At 47.1% G+C, this 20,029-nt stretch overlaps 1 protein-coding gene across 4 annotated transcripts in view; it reads right to left on the bottom strand.

Annotated features, from left to right (window-relative positions):
• Window positions 1-1,173: 1,173 nt before the first annotated feature.
• LARP4B (La ribonucleoprotein 4B) overlaps window positions 1,174-20,029 on the bottom strand; it is a 94,459-nt gene continuing 75,603 nt past the window's right edge. For all 4 annotated transcript variants that reach the window (XM_077897373.1, XM_077897371.1, XM_077897372.1 and 1 more), the window contains 5 exons: window positions 16,769-16,814; window positions 8,324-8,488; window positions 5,927-6,051; window positions 5,727-5,835; window positions 1,174-4,610 (listed from right to left, as the gene is read on the bottom strand). In XM_077897373.1, the coding sequence (XP_077753499.1) occupies window positions 4,338-4,610; window positions 5,727-5,835; window positions 5,927-6,051; window positions 8,324-8,488; window positions 16,769-16,814 (718 nt within the window). In that variant the 3' untranslated portion in view covers window positions 1,174-4,337. The remainder of the gene's footprint in view (window positions 4,611-5,726; window positions 5,836-5,926; window positions 6,052-8,323; window positions 8,489-16,768; window positions 16,815-20,029) is intronic.

The following is a 20,029-nucleotide window of genomic DNA, read 5'->3' as shown; positions in this document are numbered from 1 at the left end:
CAATTCCATAAACATTTATTGAGCGTCTACTACGCCATGGTTAGTGTACTAAGAAGAGGGGATACACGGGTGATCGGGATGAGCTTACTCCCCGCCCCGTGGAGCGCAGAATCACAACTGTGACCAGTTCCACGAAAGAAATTCCTAGCAACGCACGATGACGGTTGAGGGGGAACGCCTGTGGTGTTGGCAAAGAGAATTAGGGACCCTAATGAACGGGGCGCCCGGACAACACGCGTGCATCTGTGGGGACTCTGCAGGTAGCAAGGGTGGCAGCACACGATGAAGACATCTAGTAAGTGACAGTACAGATCCCCTCTGTGTGGCCGAAGTAGAGTTAGGCTGTGACCCAGAGCACGGGCGCACATATGGGCCAGCGATTCTGGAGAGACTGAACACGCACACGCATGCACACACACGCACACAGATCGTCTGTAACGCCTACAGAATAGGGAAACACTTCATAAACAAGACCAAGACGCTAGGACCACAAAGGAAGATTGATAAATTTTACTACATGATCATCAAAAAATTTAAGATAAAACACACTCTAGAAAAGTTAAGACAGCTGGTAGAGGTGGGGGGGGGGTGTCAGTAACATACATCACAGGTAAAGCGTTAGTGGCTGGAACAGATCGAGAACACCACGTTGGCAAGAAAAAAGGTAACCCCGTAGAGAAAATGGGAAAGGGAAATGAACAGGCAGTCCGCAGACAAGGGAGACCAGGCAGTTACGTCCAGGCAGCCACGTGCCCCACGGAGAGCCCCGATGTGTTCACCCGCCGGCAGCACCAGCGTCTACGGGGGGGCTCGACACTTGGGTCCTGAGGCTCGCGTCTCGTCTGAAAACCACAAGGACCTGTCACCTAGTGACTACGGGAACGTCTCGCAAGACACGAGAAGATCCCGATGTAGGGAGAGACTGGTCTCTGTGGTAAATCTTGGAGTCAGTGACTGAGTGCTCCCCCGAGTGCCTGAGACCGCAATGCCGAGCGGGGACCCCCACGCTGCAGGCGCTCAGAGTGTGCCACAAGCCTCGAAAATCCAAACACCAGCCGGAGGTAAACCATGCTCCATTCTCATGTACACTGATGGGAAGAGACAAGAATCGTTTTTTTTTTTTTAAAGATGTATTCTTGAAGAAATGTTTAATTAAAAAAGTCAAAAGAAAAATTGAACAGTGCCTAAATCTTTATTTTTCATAACCTACATTTTTTTTCAAATTAGACAGTTTTACACTGAATGACACAAAAGGAAACTTAAATTATCAATAGTTTACACGTAAGCTTGATTCCAGTCTCAATGAAAAGAAGAACAAAAACAAAGGCCCTCGAGAAAGCTTCCGTATTCCATCCCGCTCCGCGGACTGGCGGCTGCTGGCTCTGCTTCTGACTCGGATTGTCTGCTGCACTCCGGGTGCCAGGCCGCGAAGCGCACGAGCCCCCCGCCGCAGCTCACCGGCCGCCCTCGGGACCTACTGAACCAGCTTTCCAACGTGAACTGCGTGACCCTGGCTGACACAGCAACGCGAAACGTCTTCTGCTGCCCGCTAGTGACAATCAGTGATGCGGGGACAGGTGGGCCGGGCCGGCAACATCAGGACACCAACTCTGAAAAGCCAACTACTCTACTCGAAATTCATGTCTGGTGAAATGGGGCCAGATTCTCATCCCTCTATTTCCAAATTATAAGCATCCTCACACAACTTTACAGGTTAAAATGTCATTTGTGATGGCTGCATCTCTGATTCTACACCCTGAGACGCTGCTGGGAAAGGAGAGAGTTAATGTTTCTAAGAACGGACAAGAGCCTCGAGCCAGAGCCACCATCTACGTGCTGTGTCCCAGCCTCCTCCGTGCTGGCTCCCGTTCTCTTTTGTGAGTGGGAAAATCTCACCGTGATCTCAGAAAGGTGGTTTTTTGGACATTATATAGCTATTTGACATATCATCTTTGCTTAATTAAAAAGGGTGGCATAAAAATCCCAGCAGAGGCAGCGTGCACGGGCTTGCGTTGGCACGGTCACAGAGGACCCCCTCGGCCTGCTGCAGCGAGCTCGAGCACACACCCCGCTGCCAGGGTGAAGGATCTGTCGTGCCTGAACACCGGGGTCCCAGCTACACAGGGCGTCCCCGGGGCATCCACAGTAAGGACGCCTGGGGCCCGCCTGCGCAGCTCTTCCCGCAGTCAGTACTCATGAGCCGGGGGTAAGAGGTCAATTATTCCTGATTTTAATAAGTCACCAATCCCTCAACTACAAAAAAATACATCCCCACGCTCCTTTTACAGGCTTCTGTAAAACACTAGCACTGTGTAGTTCTAGATATTTGAGTACTGGCAGCTTCTCTGACGGAGATGGTCAAGCACACCAGGGTGGGTTTTCCTCTGGCAGGGCAAACCTTGCGTAGCTATTTATGATTTTAAGTAGATTATCTTTCACTTTCTCCTGAAGCTCCTGCCAGTTTCTGCTTCCTACATTACGCTTTCACATTAGCTATGATTAGTACATATTTACAGACTTGTGAGAAGAGCATGAAAACGTCAGAAGGCTTTACTAGGACTTTCCATTTCCCTTCTGCAGCAGCAAAGAGGCAGAACCAGTCCAACACACCAGCATCAGAGAAAAAGAAAAACACCTCAACAAATTAAAATAATATTCAAACCACAACATTTAGTTTATCTACATCCAGCTCAATAGCAACATTTATAATATATCAATAATTTTTATCAGATTTTTCTCTTTAGGGTACCTTTTTAATATGTTCTGATTATTTACAACTGTACAAGCAAAGCACACACTCCCAAGTGCACATATTTAATACAGTATCGACTATTTGCATTTACAGGATTTCTCAACAATCTGAAAAAGGTCAACTGTTGAAGATCTTCAGGGTATATTACAAACACCACTGCCAGGTCCTGCGCTACAGAACGCTCACTTGGCGACACCGCGGCGGCAGCCCCATGACACTGAGCAGCTCTGTGACCCACTCGCGCCAACCCGGGGGCCGGTCTCCACCAACTCTAAGCTGTCTTATACAAAAGTTAAGGCAAAGTCATTTTCAAGTTTAAATTAAATTCAAGTCTTTAAATATTGGATGGAAATAATTTTTTAAAAAAAACCCTCAGTCTTGTTAAATAACATTTTGTGGAATCAACTGTATGGTTACATTTAGCAGGAAATAGTTTAATGTCTGCTGCTCAGAATACTTAAAGAAAAAATTTAGGCATTTTAAAACAAAATAATTTATATTTAACTTTATTATAAACTGCTAGCTTTAGTGCATGCGTGTTCTTCAGAGGGCAGCACTTCCAGAAGGGAACCAGCGAGAGCCTCGTCCTGGAGGGAACTGTCGGCCTCGCCACCAGGGGCACCGCAGACACTGCGCTCTCACGACTGAGGTACCACTTCCACCGTGTGCCGACGACGCGCAGCTAGGGAAGGCGCCCGGGGAGCTGGATGACGGGGGCAGATGCGGAGCTACGCTGGCCCCCACGCCCTCCCCGCCAGCTCGCAGGAGCAAGACAACATCAAGGTACATTTTCGCGGTGACACGTCAGTGGGCAACCAGGTTTATGTTTTCATTTAAGTTCTATTCACAATGTGCTTTGACTCTATCTTACACAACAGCCACTTGAGACGGGAGTGAGAGGCTGGTTACTTGCTTGCAGCACATCAAAACTCAAGGTTTCAGGGCTCTCTTGGGTGCATCTTGCCCAGTAGATCAAAAATGGGCTATACTTTTTTTAAAACAAAAACAAAAACAAAAACACTAGCGTCACTTGCTAATAAGATTCTGCATGAAGCACAACTCCCATGCCAGCGAGGGCATGACCTGACCCCACCCCTTCTCCAGGCCACACTGACCGTGTCGCCTCCAGCCTCGATCCCAGGTGTCCTCAGCCCACCCATCGGTCTGGACATCTCAGAGAAATGCACTTGCTAACCAGTTATTTTTAAAAATGAAGTAGCATAGTTCCGCTTAATTTAGAAAAACTCACTATATATAGCTTGCATTCATAGCCACGTGGAGGCTTAATAAAAATATCAATTTGTTAGGATAAATGCATTTTCTATCCTGAAAAAAATCAGACTTATGCATCACCTCCAGTTAAGCACCAACCTAAAATAAGGTTTATATTAATTAAATCCTGAAAAATAGACTTTTTTTCAAGAGGGGGGAAAATCCGACTCATGGAAGAAAAACCACTTGCAGGCACCTCACCGGCCTCGTCTACGCTGCAAGCCCCTAACCAGCGGCTCACTCTCGGCCCCGAGTGGGACAGTGCTTAGATGTGGCGACCCCGGCTCCTCACAGCCCTCCCAGCCCTCGGCGCTCACTGAGGGGACTTGGGAGGGGTGCTCTGTTCTCTGTGCGGACGCTTTCCGGTGGCCGGAGGCGAGGGCCGGCGGCCTGGCGGCCTCCTCTGGTCTTTGGGTGGTCCCGGGTTGGACTTGGGGGCAGGGGGCTCTCTCTCAGCGAGCTTCTTTTCTTCTTTCCCACAACCGACAGCATTTGGCTTTTGTTCTTTTGGGAGCTGCAATGGGGAAGACGGAGGCTCTCTACTCGTCCTCTGACAAATCTCCGCGTAGCTGGGTTTTCGCAATTCCTGGGAAACAGACACAATGCTGGGATTATGTGCACAAAGGGACGTCTCCAAACATGCGAAAATAAAGTTCTCTTTAGCTAAAAGTGAACAAAGTTTTCAGTGGTAGCTCAATTTCACATTCAAGAGTGCTGTCATCACTTGTAAAAGTTCATAAATTTCAGCAACTTGTGTTTCCCCTGTAGCACAACGTGTCCCCCCCGCCCGCCCCACGACACTCTAGAAAGATCTTGTAAAAATAAGTAAAACCAGAAAAGGTCCTGAGACATACAGTGCCGACCTCTGTGCACTCTTGAGCCACACGGAAGCCGAAAAGGTGTGAGGAAAGGTGCCCCTGGAGAGAGCCAGGAGCAGCATCTACCTCCTCCGCCCACATGTCCTTGCAAACACCCCCACTTCCCATGGCACAGGCCCCCCACCTCTTACCAAGGAGCTCCCAGGAACATTTGTGTCCATTTCAAACCACCAGAGGCTGGCGGTGTGGATTCAGGACAGGTACAGGCAGAGTTAAAAACTTTTTTTTAAAAGTTAATTTTTCAGGTAAGTGGAAGCTTGAAGGCCAAACAACAGAAGAGAAACTGAAGACTGTTTCGCCTCCGTAGGCCACTTACTAACAGTAACTGTGACCTAGAAAAACGCTTCTTTTAAAGATGCAGCCTTGCTGACAGGGTTTAACTCCCGAATCTAACGACAGAAGTTCACCCCAGATCCAACTGAGGACAAGAGGATCAGAATCGATGAGGCCAGGTCCAGCAAGGGGGAGGAGGGGGCTGGGACCAGGACGGAGCCGCCTGTGGGGAGGAGGTGGGCAGGGCCTGTGTGCTCGGAACCCACAGGGAACACAGGGCTGCAGTCTCGAGACTTCAAAAGACAATCTTGCTCAACCAGCAGTCAAATAAGAAGAGCCCGGGGTGGCGGCCACGAGAATTGACCCGGACACTCATGGGAGGCCAGCAGCCAACGCTCCAGGTGCTCGGCACCAAAGGCACAGCACCTCCACACGTAAACATCCCATCGACCAGACTTCACTGACAGCAAGCTGCCCCAGCAAAGGAACTGTGGCTCCTCCCCACACCGAGCCCCTCGCCCACGGGCGGCAAAGGTGTCCGGGACACGTACCGTGGCAGCGCCGTTCACCTGCACCGATTTACTCGCTGTTGTAGTTAGGGCAGAAGGAAGTCTGTCCACACTCGAAGCTTCTCTCTGCTTCTCCACCACCTTGGGATCCCTGTAAAAATGTCACCCCAGGTATGAATCTCCGTGCACGACCAGCAACAGTGGTGTGACCACACGGAGGCCCAGCAGCAGGAGGTACTTACTCAGGCAGACAGGCGGGGGAAGGGGAGCGCCCGTAGGCTGCAGACACAGCACAGGGGGCCGGCACCAAAGGCTCTCTGGGGGTCACTGCGGGGAGTGTGTTCGTGCCTGCGTCCGCGTTCAGACTCTGAAAACCAGGGGAATGACAGTTTAAATAGGACAAAAAGCAGCCATGAGACTTCCATCACACACCAACAGGTCCCAATGTGAACGACAAGGTGGCTTCCCTCCTCCCTCCTGGGGGCCCGGGGGGGCACCAGGCCAGGGCTCCCAGCTCCGCTTCCACCAATGGGAGCAGCTGGAAAACACTGCCACTTGGCAGCGTGCGGACACAGAGCCCATGCCGGCCAACACCTCATCGCTTCTGAGACTCACCCCCCGTCCCACCCCAAGCTTCCCTTCAACAACTGTCCACAAGCTTGTTTTCTCTGCACAGTAAGTATCAAAGGCATCTTATTCCTGACACCCCAGGGCCTAGCACAGCCTGGCACACAATGAACCTTCAAGGAGGTTAAATGTTAAATGTGGAGTCTCCAAACTAATTCTCTGTGGCTCCTTCTTGTACCTAAAACCAAACAGATCTACGCTTCAATCCAGACATAAATCTGGGTGCCTCGTGGAGGCTGGCAGGTGTGTGAATGCCTAATTTCACAGCTGAGGAAAACGAAGCTTGGAACACGTATATAAACTTGTGGGTGGTCATAGGGCAAAGACGTATCACCAGATGCTCTTCCTGCAGCCACTGCCCCCTGCACAGCGGCAGTTCAGCAGGGCAGTCTTCCTCATGCTGCATGACCAACATGCCACTGGACAGGAGATTCAGGGCACAAAGAACATGTTCCTACAATTCTACTGTCAGAGCAGATCAGAGGTTCAGAACTGGCTGAACCGAAAGCATCTAGAGGAAGCGGATGGACGGGACGGGACGGCACTGCGGCCCTGCCAGAGAACCAGACCCTGCACAGGTTCACGTTTGAGCTAAAGGAGCCCAGGCTGGTAGGAATGTGGGAGTGGGAAACACCTCCTTTAAAGGTTCATTTAAAAAAAAAAAAAGAAAGAAAAAACAAACAAACAAACAAACAAACAAAATAAATAAATAAAGGTTCATTTACTCCAGGTATGGTCTTGATGTGCCTGGAGTGCAGACGGCGACCAGGCTGGGACCCAGCGCACAGCCCCTAAGGACAAGCTGTGAAGGCCCTCCCCGCCAGCTCCCACACTCGAGCAGCAAGGCAACAGAAAAAGCTGTTGCAGGGGCTCCACTGAGAGCTGTGACAGAGACTTTTTCCCCTGGCTGTGGAATTTGGTGCAGACTTTTTAAAAGTAGCTATTCTTGAAAAACAACACAAAACAAACTACACACGGAGACTCACAATGTAAAAAAATTGTAGTTGCTGGTTTTGAAGTGGGATGGAGGTTAGCCTGTCCTCCAGTGCCCGCCACCTAAGGGAGTGAACCAGAGGCCAGGCAGGACCCTGGACTTCAAAGTCCCTCAACCACCCTGACGTGGACATCCCTGGGGAAGGCACTTGTGACCCAGACACTGTTGTCTGAAAGTTTAAGACTTAAAGTAATGCCCATGACATGCCCAAAGTAGTGTGTGACGGTTAGTGCAACACCGATTCTTGGAGTCCACTCTGCCTCAACCGTTAACAGTGGGAGTGGTAACCATGCAGCAGCATGACAAGGATGGATCTTGCGGCTTCCTACGTCCCCCGAGCCCTGGCCTGGTGACAGAGGGGCTTCATAGGGGCTCTGTAAGTGTATATGGTCTGGCTGCGGCTGCAAGGTGGGTCTGCCCCAATCCAGGGGCCTTCTGGCGGGGGGGGGGCAGCGACTGTGGTGTGGAGCCAGGCAGAGATCTCACACAAGGACACAGGTTACCATGGCAACTCGCATGCCTGGCGAGAGCTCAGTCGGGCGCCATCCATCAGTCCCAGCAGCTGCACAGACCTCAGTGCCTTGTTCCCTATTGCAGAACCCAGAAGGGGCACGGTATGATTGGACTCTCCGGCTTCTGCAGCTCACTTGATGCTTGGGGCTGTGGTGGGTCAGAGGAGTGAGAGCAACTAGCATGGTTGCAGAGCTGACCAAAGCCACCAAGCAGTATTACAGTAAGAGGTTTCTAGGCTTCTTGTGGAGCAGAGCACTTAAAATTGTATCACTTCTGCTGTAACTGAGATTTGTTTTATTTTGCGGACTTGTAAAATAAAGGCAGGACCTTAATAACAACAAAGTGCAGTCTGAGTGTGTGACCGTCCCACACCCAATCCACATGGCCTCTGGACCGCTCACCCTCCTAAAGCTCTTCTGCATACAAAGACTGCCTGTGTGAAGAGTGTGGCAGAGAGCCCAGCACAAACTCAACACTAAGCAAGCATCAGTGGTATGGATCTTACCCTTTCTTTTGAGGACCCTATTAACAAGCTAGATAGCCTGTTTTCAAACAGATCCTCTGTCTTCAGGTGGCCTGCTGCCCCAGGCAATGGAGGGAAGTTGGACAGTCCTAATTCGAAGCTGGGGGACGGGGGCTTTGGTGGCGTTGGAGACTGAGTTTGACTCCTCTGAAAGAGAAAAACAGTGTCACGTTGCAGAAGCACAGACCATAACATACGAAGACACAGCGGCAGCATAAGGCAAACAATCCGTTCTCTAGGCTTCTGATTTCTACATCTGAGTGAAACCACAGAGAGGGCTCCCAACCACCACAACACTCCGGCATTTAAGCAAAGGTCATTGATTAGGCAGCTGTATCCATCAGGAGCACAGCTGTAAAGCCGAACCCCTGTGAGGCTGCTGCCGGCTACACAGAGATACCTCTGCAATGCCAAGACTGCCCAGTTCTCCATCCACGGTCCGCCGACACAGACTGGGGGACACAGGTGTGCAGCTGAACACAGCACAGAGATGGTGGATGACAAGTGAGGGAGGCAGACTCAGCCCCACCACCTGAACATCACGATAGCCTGAGTTGAGACCCTGATTGTCCTCATCTCCAGACAATGCTTGTATTACTACAGAAGTGCTTGTCATCCAACTTATTTAAAAAAAAAAAAAAAAAAAAAAAGCCACTCTGAACTCTCTGAAACTTACATAAGAAATTTTTACAAAGATTTCCATTAAAAAATGGTTTAGGGCAGCCCTGGTGGCACAGCGGTTTGGCACTGCCTACAGCCTGGGGTGTGATCCTGGAGACCCGGGATCGAGTCCCATGTCGGGGTCCCTGCATGGAGCCTGCTTCTCCCTCTGCCTGTGTCTCTGCCTCTCTCTGTGTCTATGAATAAATAAATCTTTTAAAAAAAAATGGTTTAACAAGGGGGAAGGGGCTTCCGTTATCTGAAACCTAATTTATTCAAACACTTTACACTTTATTATTTTTTTAAAAGATTTTATTTATTTACTCATTAGAGAGACAGAGAGAGGCAGAGACACAGGCAGAGGGAGAAGCAGGCTCCACGCAGGGAGCCCGACATGGGACTCGATCCCCGGACTCCAGGATCATGCTCTGGACTGAAGGCAGGCACTCAACCGCTGAGCCACCCAGGGATCCCCACTTTACACTTTAAAATCACTATGTAAAACCATGGTATTTCATAACAGATTTTTATCAGATTCCTTGAGTTTCTTTTCTTCATAATGATATCCAAGAGTAATTTATAAACCCAAGATCCCAAAAGAAAGTCAGTGATGTCTTTTTATTGAAAAATTATCAAACCAACTTGCTTCAACAGGCTAGAGTCCTATTTTGAATGTCCAATTCCTCGGCTGAAGAAGATAAGGAACAGAAGGGGAAAAGGAGTTTAGGTGGAATGCAGACACTGTCTGTTGAATGTGGGCTCTTCTGGAAACAAGGCTTTCGTGGGGCTTGCTTAGCTGGACGGGACCAACACTGCACAGCAACTGACACCAACAGGATATTCCCTATAGAGGCAGAATCTGGAGAAAATCTGTAGAACTCAAGAGACAGCAGGTCAAAGAGTGAAAAGGGACCCACACTGACAAAAATCCCATGGTCTCTCTGGGAAATTCATCCCAAATGACATAACAAGGTAAGGCCATAGCCAGAGACCTGAGCAAAACAGATTTAAGTAATATGCTTGAAAGAGAATTTAAAAGTAACGACCATAAGGACACTCACTGGGCTTGAGAAAAGAACAGTGAGACCCTTATTGCAGAGATGAAAGAACAACAATCAACAACTGATCAGGGATGATGAGCACAATAAACATGATTGGAAATGGGCTTGATGCAATGAACACCAGGCTGGAAGAAGCAGAGGAACAAATCTGTGACCTAGAAAATGAAGTAATGGAAAGTAACAAAGCTGAACAAAACAGAAGAATAATTATGGAACAAGAGAACAGACTGAGGCAACTCACATTCGTATCACAGGAGTCAGGAGAGAGAAAAGGGGGAGGAAAGTTTATTTGAGGAAGTAACAGTTGAAAACTTCCCTAATCTGGGGAAGGAGATGACATCCAGATCCAGGAGCATAGAGAACTCCCATCAAAATCAAAAAAAGCGGGCAGCCCCAGTGGTACAGCAGTTTAGCGCCGCCTGCAGCCTAGGGCGGGATCCTGGAGACCCGGGATCGAGTCCCACGTCAGGCTCCCTTCATGGAGCCTGCTTCTCCCTCTGCCTGTGTCTCTGGCTCTCTCTCTCTCTCTGTGTCTCTATGAATAAATAAGTAAATAAATAACTTAAAAAAAAAAAAGTAAAACTCTAAAAAAAAAAAAATTAAAAAAAGGCCAACATGAGACATACTCTAATTACATTTGCAAAATACAGTGACAGAGAAAGAGTCTTACAAGCACCAAGACAAAAGAAGTCACTAACTTACAGAGAAGACCCATAAGGTTAGCTGGAGATTTCTTACAGAAACCTGGCAGGCCAGAAGGGAGTGATATATTCAATGTGCTGAATGGGAAAACTCTGCAGCCAAGAACACAGTATCCAGCAAGGGTGTCATTCAGAATAGGAGAGACAGGGTTTCCCAGATGAACAAAACCTAAAGAAGTTTATGATGGCTAAACTAGCCTTGAAAGAAATATTAAAGGAGGCTCTTTGAGGGGAAAAGAGACACCAAAAATTGAACAAAGACAGGAAAGGATCAGAGAAAATCTCCAGAAACAACAAAACAAGCAATAAAATGGCACTAAATATATATCTATCAATAATCACCCTGGATGTAAATGGGCTAAATGCTCCAATAAAGAGACACAGGATGTCAGAATAGATTATAAAACAAACAAAAAAACCGCAAGACCCATCTATGTGCTGCCTACAAGAGACTCATTTTAGACCCAAAGACAGCTCCAGATTGAAAGTTAGGGGGTGGAGAACCATCTATCTCGAGCCAAGTGGATGTCAAAAGAAAACCAGATTAGCAATACTTACACCAGATAAACCAGATTTTAAACCAAAGACTGTAATAAGAGGTGAAGAAGGGCACTGTATCATAGTAAAGAGGACAAGATGATCTAAAAATTGTATTCATGCATCCAACAGAGGCACACCCAAACATATAAATCAATTAATAAAAACATAAAGAAATTCCTTAGTGATAACACAGCAATAGTAGGGGACTTTCACACTCCACTCACAGCAATGGACAGATCATCTAAGCAGAAAATCAACAAGGAAACAATGGCTTTGAATGACACACTGGACCAGATAAGACTTCACAGATACATTCAGAACATTTCATCCTAACACTGCAGAATATACATTCTTTTCAAGTGCACATGGGACAGTCTCGAGAATAGGTCACACATATTATTAGGTCACAAAGCAGGCCTCAACAAGTACAAAAAGACTACGATCATACCATGCATATTTTCAGACCACAAGGCTATGAAACTTGAAGTCAACCACAAAAAAAAAAGATTTTTGGAAAGACTATAAACACATGGAGGTTAAACAGGCTAAGTAAGCAATGAAGGAGTCAACCAGAAAAATCAAAGAATAAAAAAATACATGGAAACAAATGAAAATAAAATACCATGGCCCAAAACCTTTGGGATGTAGCAAAAGTTGTTCTAAAGAGCAAAGTATATAGCAATACAAGAAGAGAAATCTCAAATAAACAACCTAAAAGACTTCACCTAAAAGAGCTAGAAAAAGAACAAAGCCTAAATCTAGTAGAATGAAGGAAATAAAAATAAGAGCAGAAATAAGTGATATAGAAACAACAACAACGAAAAAAAAACTCATTAAAGAGATCATGAAACTAGGAGCTAGTTCTTTAAAAAATAATAATAATAAAATTGATAAACCCTCTACCCAGACTTGTTAAAAAGAGAAAGGACCCTAAATAAATAAAATCACAAATGAGAAAGGAGAAATTACAACACCACAGAAATACAAACAACAAGAAATTATAAAAAACTTTATGTCAACAGATTGGACACCTGGAAGAAATAAATTCCTAGACATATAATCTACCAAAACTGAAGCAGGAATAAAGTGAAAAGTTGAATAGACTGAAAACCTGCAAGGAAGGTGAATTTAAAAAAAAATCTCAACAAACTAAAGTCCAGGGCCAAATGGCTTCCCAGGGAAATTCTACCGGCATTATCCTAATTCCAAAATCAGATAAAGACTTCACACACACACACAAAAGAGATCTTCAGGCCAATATCCATGATAAACATGCATGCAAAAATTCTTAATAGAATACTAGCAAATTGAATCCAACAATACATTTTAAAAAATCATTCACCACAATCATGTGGGATTTACTGCTGGGTTGCTGGTAGTTCAATATCCACAAATCAAGCAATATGATCCACACCACGTTAATAGAAACAAAGGTTAAGAACCATATGATCGTTTCAGTAGATGCAGACAATGCATTTGACAAAGTACAACATCCATTCACGATAAAAACCCTCAATAAAGTAGGTATAAAAGGAACATATCTCCACATATAATAAAGATCATCTATGAAAAACCCACAGCTACTACCTTTAGTGGGGAAAAACTGAGAGCTTTTCCTGTATAGTCAGGAACAGGACAGGGATGTCCGCTCTCACCACTGTTATTTAACACAGCACTGGAAATCCTAGCCACAGCAATCAGACAACAAAAAGAAATAAAGGTCATCCAAATCAGCAAGGAAGAAGTCAAAACTTTCACTATCTGCAGATGACGTGATAGCCTATATAGAAAACTGGAAAAGATTCCACCAAAACGCTACTAGAACTGATACATAAATTCAGTAAAAGTCACAGGATACAAAATCAATGTACAGAAACTTGTATATCTCTGTACCAATAATGAAGCAACACAAAGAGAAATTAAGGAATTGATCTCATTTACAATTGCACCAAAACCAGTTAAGATATCTAGGAATAAACCTAACCAAGGTTTTGTGTACAGGCAAAAGACCTGTACACTCTGAAAACTATGAGACACAGGTGAAAAGACATTGAAGATGACACAAAGAAATGGAAAGGCATTCCACTGCTCATGGACTGGAAGAAAGAATATGGTTGAAATGTCTCTATATCCCAAAGCAATCCATACATTTAACACAATCCTTGTCAAAATAACAGCATTTTTCACAATCCTAAAATTTGTATGGAACCACAAAAGACCCTGTATAGGCAAAGCAATCTTGAAAAAGCAAAGCAAAGCTAGAAGTATCACAATTCTGGACTTCACACTGTGTTACAAGGCTGTGATCATCAAGACAGTATGGTGCTGGCACAGAAACAGACGCACAGATCAGTGAAACAGAACAGAGAATGCAGAAATGGACCCCAACTATATAGTCAGCTAATCTCTCACAAAGCAGGAATGGAAAAAAGATTTATCCAATGGAAAAAATAAACGGTGTTGGGAAAACTGGACAGCCACACACAGAAGAATGAAATTAAACCACTTTCCTATACCACATACAAAAATAAATTCAAAATGGAGCAGAGACCTAAATGACAGCTGAAACCATAAAAATCCTAGAAGGCAACACAGGTAGTAATTTCTCTGACACTGGCGGCAGCAACTTCTTTCTTGGTATGTATTCAGAGGCAAGGGAAACAAAAGCAAAAATGAACTACTGGGATTTCATCAAGATAAAACATTGCCGCGTAGCAAAGAAAACAGCCAACAAAACTAAAAGTCAACTTTCAGGATGGGAGATATTTGCAAATGACATGTCTAATAAAGGGTTGGTATCCAAAATATATAAAGAACTTCTAAAAGTCAACACCCCAAAAAGGAATAGTCCTATTAAAAAATAGGCAGAAAACATGAACAGACATTTCTCCAAAGACATCCATCCACAGGGCGAACAGACACTTGTAAAGATGCTCAATATCAAACATCAACAAGGAAATACAAATCAACACCACAATGAGACACGACCTCACACCAGTCAGAATGGCTAACATGAACAATTCAGGAAACAACAGATACTGAGGAGGATGTGGAGAAAGGGGAACCCTCTTGCCCTGTTGGTGGGAATGCAAGCTGCTGCAGCCACTCTGGAGAACAGTGTGGAGGGTCCTCAAGAAGTTAAAAATAGAACTACCCTAAGATCCAGCAATTGCACTACTAGCATTTTACCAAAAGGATACAAAAATATTAATTCAAAGGGATAAATGTGCCCTAATGCTTACAGCAGCATTATTTAAGCAGCCAAGATATGTAAGGAGCCCAACGGTCTATCAACTTATGATTGGATAAAGAAGATGGCCTGTATATATGTGTGTGTGTGTGTGTGTGTGTATACACACACACAATGGAATATTACTCAGCCATGAAAAATGAAATCTTGTCATTTGCAACGTCACGGTTGGAGCTAAAGTAATATTAAGCTGAGTGAAAGAAGTCAGTCAGATAAAGACAAATATCATACGATTCCACTCATGTAGAATTGGACAAAACAAGCAAAGGGGAAGAGAGACAGAGGAGAGGGAGCGAAAGAGGGAGATAAACCAAGAAAATAGACTCTTCACTCCAGAGAACAGACTGCTGTTCTCCAGAGAGGAGGGGGAACGAGTGACGGGGATTAAGGAGGCACTTGCTGTGATGAGCACTGTGATGTGATATATGGGAGTGTTGCATCACTACGCTGCACGCTAATATTACACTGCATTGATTAACTGGAATTATGACAAAAATTCTTTAAAAAAATAAAATGCACCAGAAAGTAAACACACACACACACACACACACACACACCCATAAATCCCTCTTTCCTGCACCTCTGCATGTTTCTCACCCTTATTATGGTTCAGGTGCCCGAGGTTCAGCTCAGTTTTGGTGAGTGACGTGCCCTCAGAAGCAAACTCGCACCTACTAGCCAATCAGCCCCTGCATGCTCTGGGTAACTCAGCGAGGCTCTAAGTTATACACAGACCTGTGGTCTCCAAGTTCTTAGGGGTTTTATTTTAAACATCTGCATTTTTCTGAGGTGAACCCAGCTTTTCAGAAGACATTTTCAGACATTCAGACTTCAAAAATTTACTAAATCTTGAGTTTCTGGGCACTCGAGAGGCAGGCAACAACTGCCTAGATGCAGGAATTACACTAATGGCACTGGTAGTGCCTACAGAGGAGGTCTGATTTCCAAAGCAGTGTTTAACATTTCTTAAGATTTGCAGCACTTGAGGTGAGGTAGGAATGCGGCCCTACAGCCTGGTTGGGCCAAGTTACTTGTCTCTAAGTTCCTGAAGTTACCAGCATGTGCCATCACAACCACAGATGCATCCTCTTTAAGAAAGGCACCTGCATCGTGCGCCTGGCCTTCCAAGTAGCCACAGGTATGAGTCAGGGACACAAAATGTAACAGAGATGGCAATGGGGATAAATGTCACCTCTGACAGTAATTTAGTAACCAAGGAGAGTAATTTACTTAAGGGAACTAATAACTGCAGACCTGCTCTGCTCGTCTTGCTAGTCCAAATGTCACAGGAATTCATTACTTCCAACTGAGATCAACCACTATAAACTACCTTACCAAAGGGTTTGCCAAAACCCTGACTAAACAGACCAAGAGGTAGAATTATGGGCATCTTATTAACTACTAATTGGTACTTTCTAAGTTCTAGACAGAGACAACCTACCTTTTTGTGATGAGAGAGTGCATCCTCACTGGCTCAGGGACTGGACCAAGAATTCACTCGAGGTCTTTCCAGTCCTCCAACCATCCACATCTCCACGTTTCCTCCCACGTGGCCGCGGACACGACTAACTGAGCACTTTGTGGAAACGCGCTGGCTCCCCCCGCCCACCAGAGCTCAGCAGAAGCGTCATCCATAGGAGGACAAACTACTGATGTAAGCCAAGCAAATGTGGCCGCGCCTCCGGTATGTGCACTCACAGGAGCCCACTCCATTCCCCTGGGTCCAGCCCTATGTTAGAGCAGAAGGCAGTGATGCGTTTTCTACTCAGGGGATACAATTCAATGTTCTGAATGAAAAATCCCGATGAACTAACTCCTACACAAGAGAAGTTCATTCTGCTTGTCAGAACTATTCATTTCACTTAATTTACCTTGTACTGTACCCACACAGAACTCATCGGAATGTGTGCATCGACCCCCGTGTGCCTACACTATGTCTTCAGCCATGCCCATGCCGAGCACACAGCGTGGGAGCACACAGACACCCGGTGGCAACACTCTGGACACTAGTTAGCATCCAGCAGAACCGCCTCCAGCCTCTCCTCTTCAGGCCACAATGTCCACTACCACCTGCTGTGCATCAGCATGAAGATGAAACCTCTGCTGAAAAGCTCCCCAAATCTTTACCTCCATTCATATAGTTAAATCTCAGGTTTGTCTAGTATGAACTAGGTTTAAAGGTGTTGCAATAGTGACAAGGGCTAGATATACTCACTGTCAGCTTTTCCTCCCGTTTCTTCCGGTAACCAAAGGAATTCTTCCTAGAGAATAGGAAAGTAAAAGACTATGAACTTTTTCCCCACTTGGAAAGCTTTTCATTGAGTACATGTGCTTATATGTCTTTCTTACTTTGTAACAACTTTAAAAAATTTTTTTATTTATTTGAGACTAGGGGGTGGGGGATAGGGGGGAGGGAGGGAGGGAGGGAGGGAGGGAGAGAGAGAGAGAGAGAGAGAGAGAGAGAAAGAGAAAGCACGAGGAGGGGGAGGGGCAGAGGGAGAAGCAGACTCCCTGCAGAGCAGAGCTCCAACCCAGGACCCTGAGATCATGACCTGAGCTGAAGGCAGATGCTTCACCCACTGAGTCTCCCAGGTGCCCCCAACAGATGACTTCTGTTTGAAAAATCCCAGCCTTAAGTATACACAAAACAAAAATTTTATAGTAAAAGACTAAAAGTGATGTCTAGATTAAAAAAACAAAACAAAAAAACAAAAAAAGAAAAACATTTACTGACAGATTTTCCTAGTGTTCATTTAGAATTTGTTATGATACAAATATTTGAATGTCCACTCAGTTGCAATGACAAGATATATAAAATCAGACCACGAACTACACAGGTGAACTGTTAAACACTGCTAATGAAGGTCTATCTGGTTAATCATTGAAGTGGAAAGACCCGGAAGTAGCCCAGCCTGCTCTCTCTCCCTTCGTGTCAGCTCTGACATGACCACATCAGCCCCCTCCCGCTACCACTGGCAGGCACCAGGGTGTCCAAGCCCCAGGCACTGATACCCAGCTACTGGCTGTGTGCACAGGGCTCCAGGTTTCCGGGGGCCAGCATCGTGCCTCGCACGGAATCAACAAACACTGACAGAGCAGGCATGTCCCGGCAGGCCCTGAGGCCACACGCCACTTTCATGCCTTGGACAGGCTTATGTGGCCTAACAGCCCACATGCTAATTCTAGTCCATAAATTTCTGTTTTTATTTACTTATCCCGTTGTTATTCCAACTGAATACACTGGTACTGAGGAAGTCAGAAGGGAGCTCAAAGAAAGAATCCTGACTACTCCTTACTTGCCAGAAACCTACAAGCAGTGTTGCCCAAGGTGCCTAACTACCTAGGAAAGGCTCAGAGCCCTCGACTTTGCCAAGCAAGGACAGTCTGGGGCCTCAGGAGAAGCAACTAGGCAAATTTCTAGGATTTTGTAGCAAAGCCACACCCTCTCCTGTAGAAACTATTCCAAAAATAGCTCCTGCTTTCAACTGGCTCCCAGTGGAGAACGTGTGACCATGGACTCGAGCTGCCCCTCGCAAATGGGGCACTAAGCCCCAGGGAGAAGCACCAACACCAGCAGGAGGAGCGTGGTCACCCCTACGGCCTCACAGGGAGTCCCTTAGAACCAGTGACTGGGGGAAAGATCCTGACCTGCACCACAGGTGGTTGTGGGGGTGCTGAGCGCATGGGCACACCACCACCATCAGGAGCACTTCCCAAAACCAGATGGCAGCACTTCAAGCAACATCCTGTCTAGACGCAGAAATGGCCCAAAGTATGGATTTACACTGCTTCTCCAGCAGGGAACCTAAGGATCTGGCTGGCTGAAAGCTCGGCAAAGAGCAGTGCTCAACTTCTGGTGACGGGGAGGCCCTGGGGGGATGCCTGTGGAAGAGACGGCCTGAGGACATCTGTGATGCGGCTAGCACTTTAGAAGAGACCCCAACAGCTGGGCGAGAAGAGGTGCGTCTGCCTCTTCTCCCAGTGCTGCAGGTGATTATTTGGGCCCTACCTTTGTCCATCCTGGAGGTGGCAGGTAGGCCTCCATCACGGTGTCGGCACCATCGGACACATCTGAGGCTAAGGGAAGGGGCCAGAGCAGCACGCACAGTGCAGACACCGTGGAGCAGTGGGGCAGGGACTCTTCACCATCACGCCCATCTTTCCATCAGCGTGATGTTTGCTCCCTGAGTCTGGTGGCTAGGCTGTGTCAGTCCCCCAGGACGGACCATTCCCACCAGGTGACACACCTGAGGCAGCCATCCACTCAGATGGAGTTCTCCTGCTTCTGCACCTGGCTGGGGGCCACCCTGCAGGCCACTGCCACGCAAGGCCAGGGCGGTGCTAGGGCCCCTCACTCTGCTCCTTATCACCGACAAAATTTAAGGAAAATAAAACTCAAGAGAAAGAGGGTTGCTTGTGGGGGTCACTAGCCAGGGACACGGTCACTTGGGCTCCCCCTCACACCATGAAGATCCCTTGTCTGCAGGCACAGGAAACGTGAGGAACAAGAGAAGGAGCCACTGTCAGTATCAACCAGGGCTTCCTGAGCAGCTATTCCCTGGGCTGCGTCAGCTCAACGCCTCTCCCCTAATGCCCTACAGAGGGTGGTCACAATCTGCAGGGGTCAGACTAACCGGGCAGGAGTACCAAAAGCACAAGCCCATTCCTGCCGTCCTTTGGAAGTCCAAACCACGAGTGAGGATCACATGTGACTGTGTGGCCAGAGGTGGCCACGCTGGTCAACCAGATGCTTCTGTTTTTCTGATGCTGGGTGGCCCTATCTTTCCACTGCCAGGACACTTCCTGTGGAGCTTTTCCCTATAGGTGGTGCTGGAGGTGGTGGGGAGGAAGGGATAGGGCGTGTTCTCTGCACCATCCCCCAAGGAGCATGGTTCCACACCTGAGACACCACTCGGGTGTCATCTTTAGGGCCTGGCCTCAAGTCCGCAGACCCTGTGCAAGCATCTGGCGTCCGCTATGCCCCAGCTCCTGGGTGGCGGCCACTGCCTGTGGCCACTGCCTCTGCGTCTCCTCACTGACCTTCGCTCTCCAGCACCCATGACAGCAAACGTCCTAGTGACGTGCAGCAGTGCTACTGTCAGCCACTCTGACGCCGTCCCGTGGCCCTGACCAGGCCAGACGGCATGCACCATGCCTCTGGGCCCCTCGCACTGCCAAAGTGCAATGAGCACAAGGTGTCAAGAAGAGAGGGGCCAGCGCTGCCAGAGCTCCCTGGCAGACTTGCAGACTTGAGGCTGGCACTGCACGCAACACTAAGGCATCTCCACATCTGATGCTTTCCAAGTTGGTGAGAAAAAAAGCTGAGGCAGGTTGACCACTTGAGGGGATTTCCTTTCTGAAAGCCCATGTACAACTGCCCACTAGAGAACAAACGGGCCTGATGCACAGCAGAGACTCACCTCTACCGCATCTGACCTCACTCTCCAATGAGGGGAAAGGGGCAGGAGGCGCCAGA

This window comes from Canis aureus, chromosome 5, assembly GCF_053574225.1.
Source record: "Canis aureus isolate CA01 chromosome 5, VMU_Caureus_v.1.0, whole genome shotgun sequence".
Lineage (NCBI taxonomy): Eukaryota > Metazoa > Chordata > Mammalia > Carnivora > Canidae > Canis > Canis aureus.
Note: the sequence above shows the minus strand (reverse complement) of the source record. Positions and strands in the feature narration are given on the sequence as shown.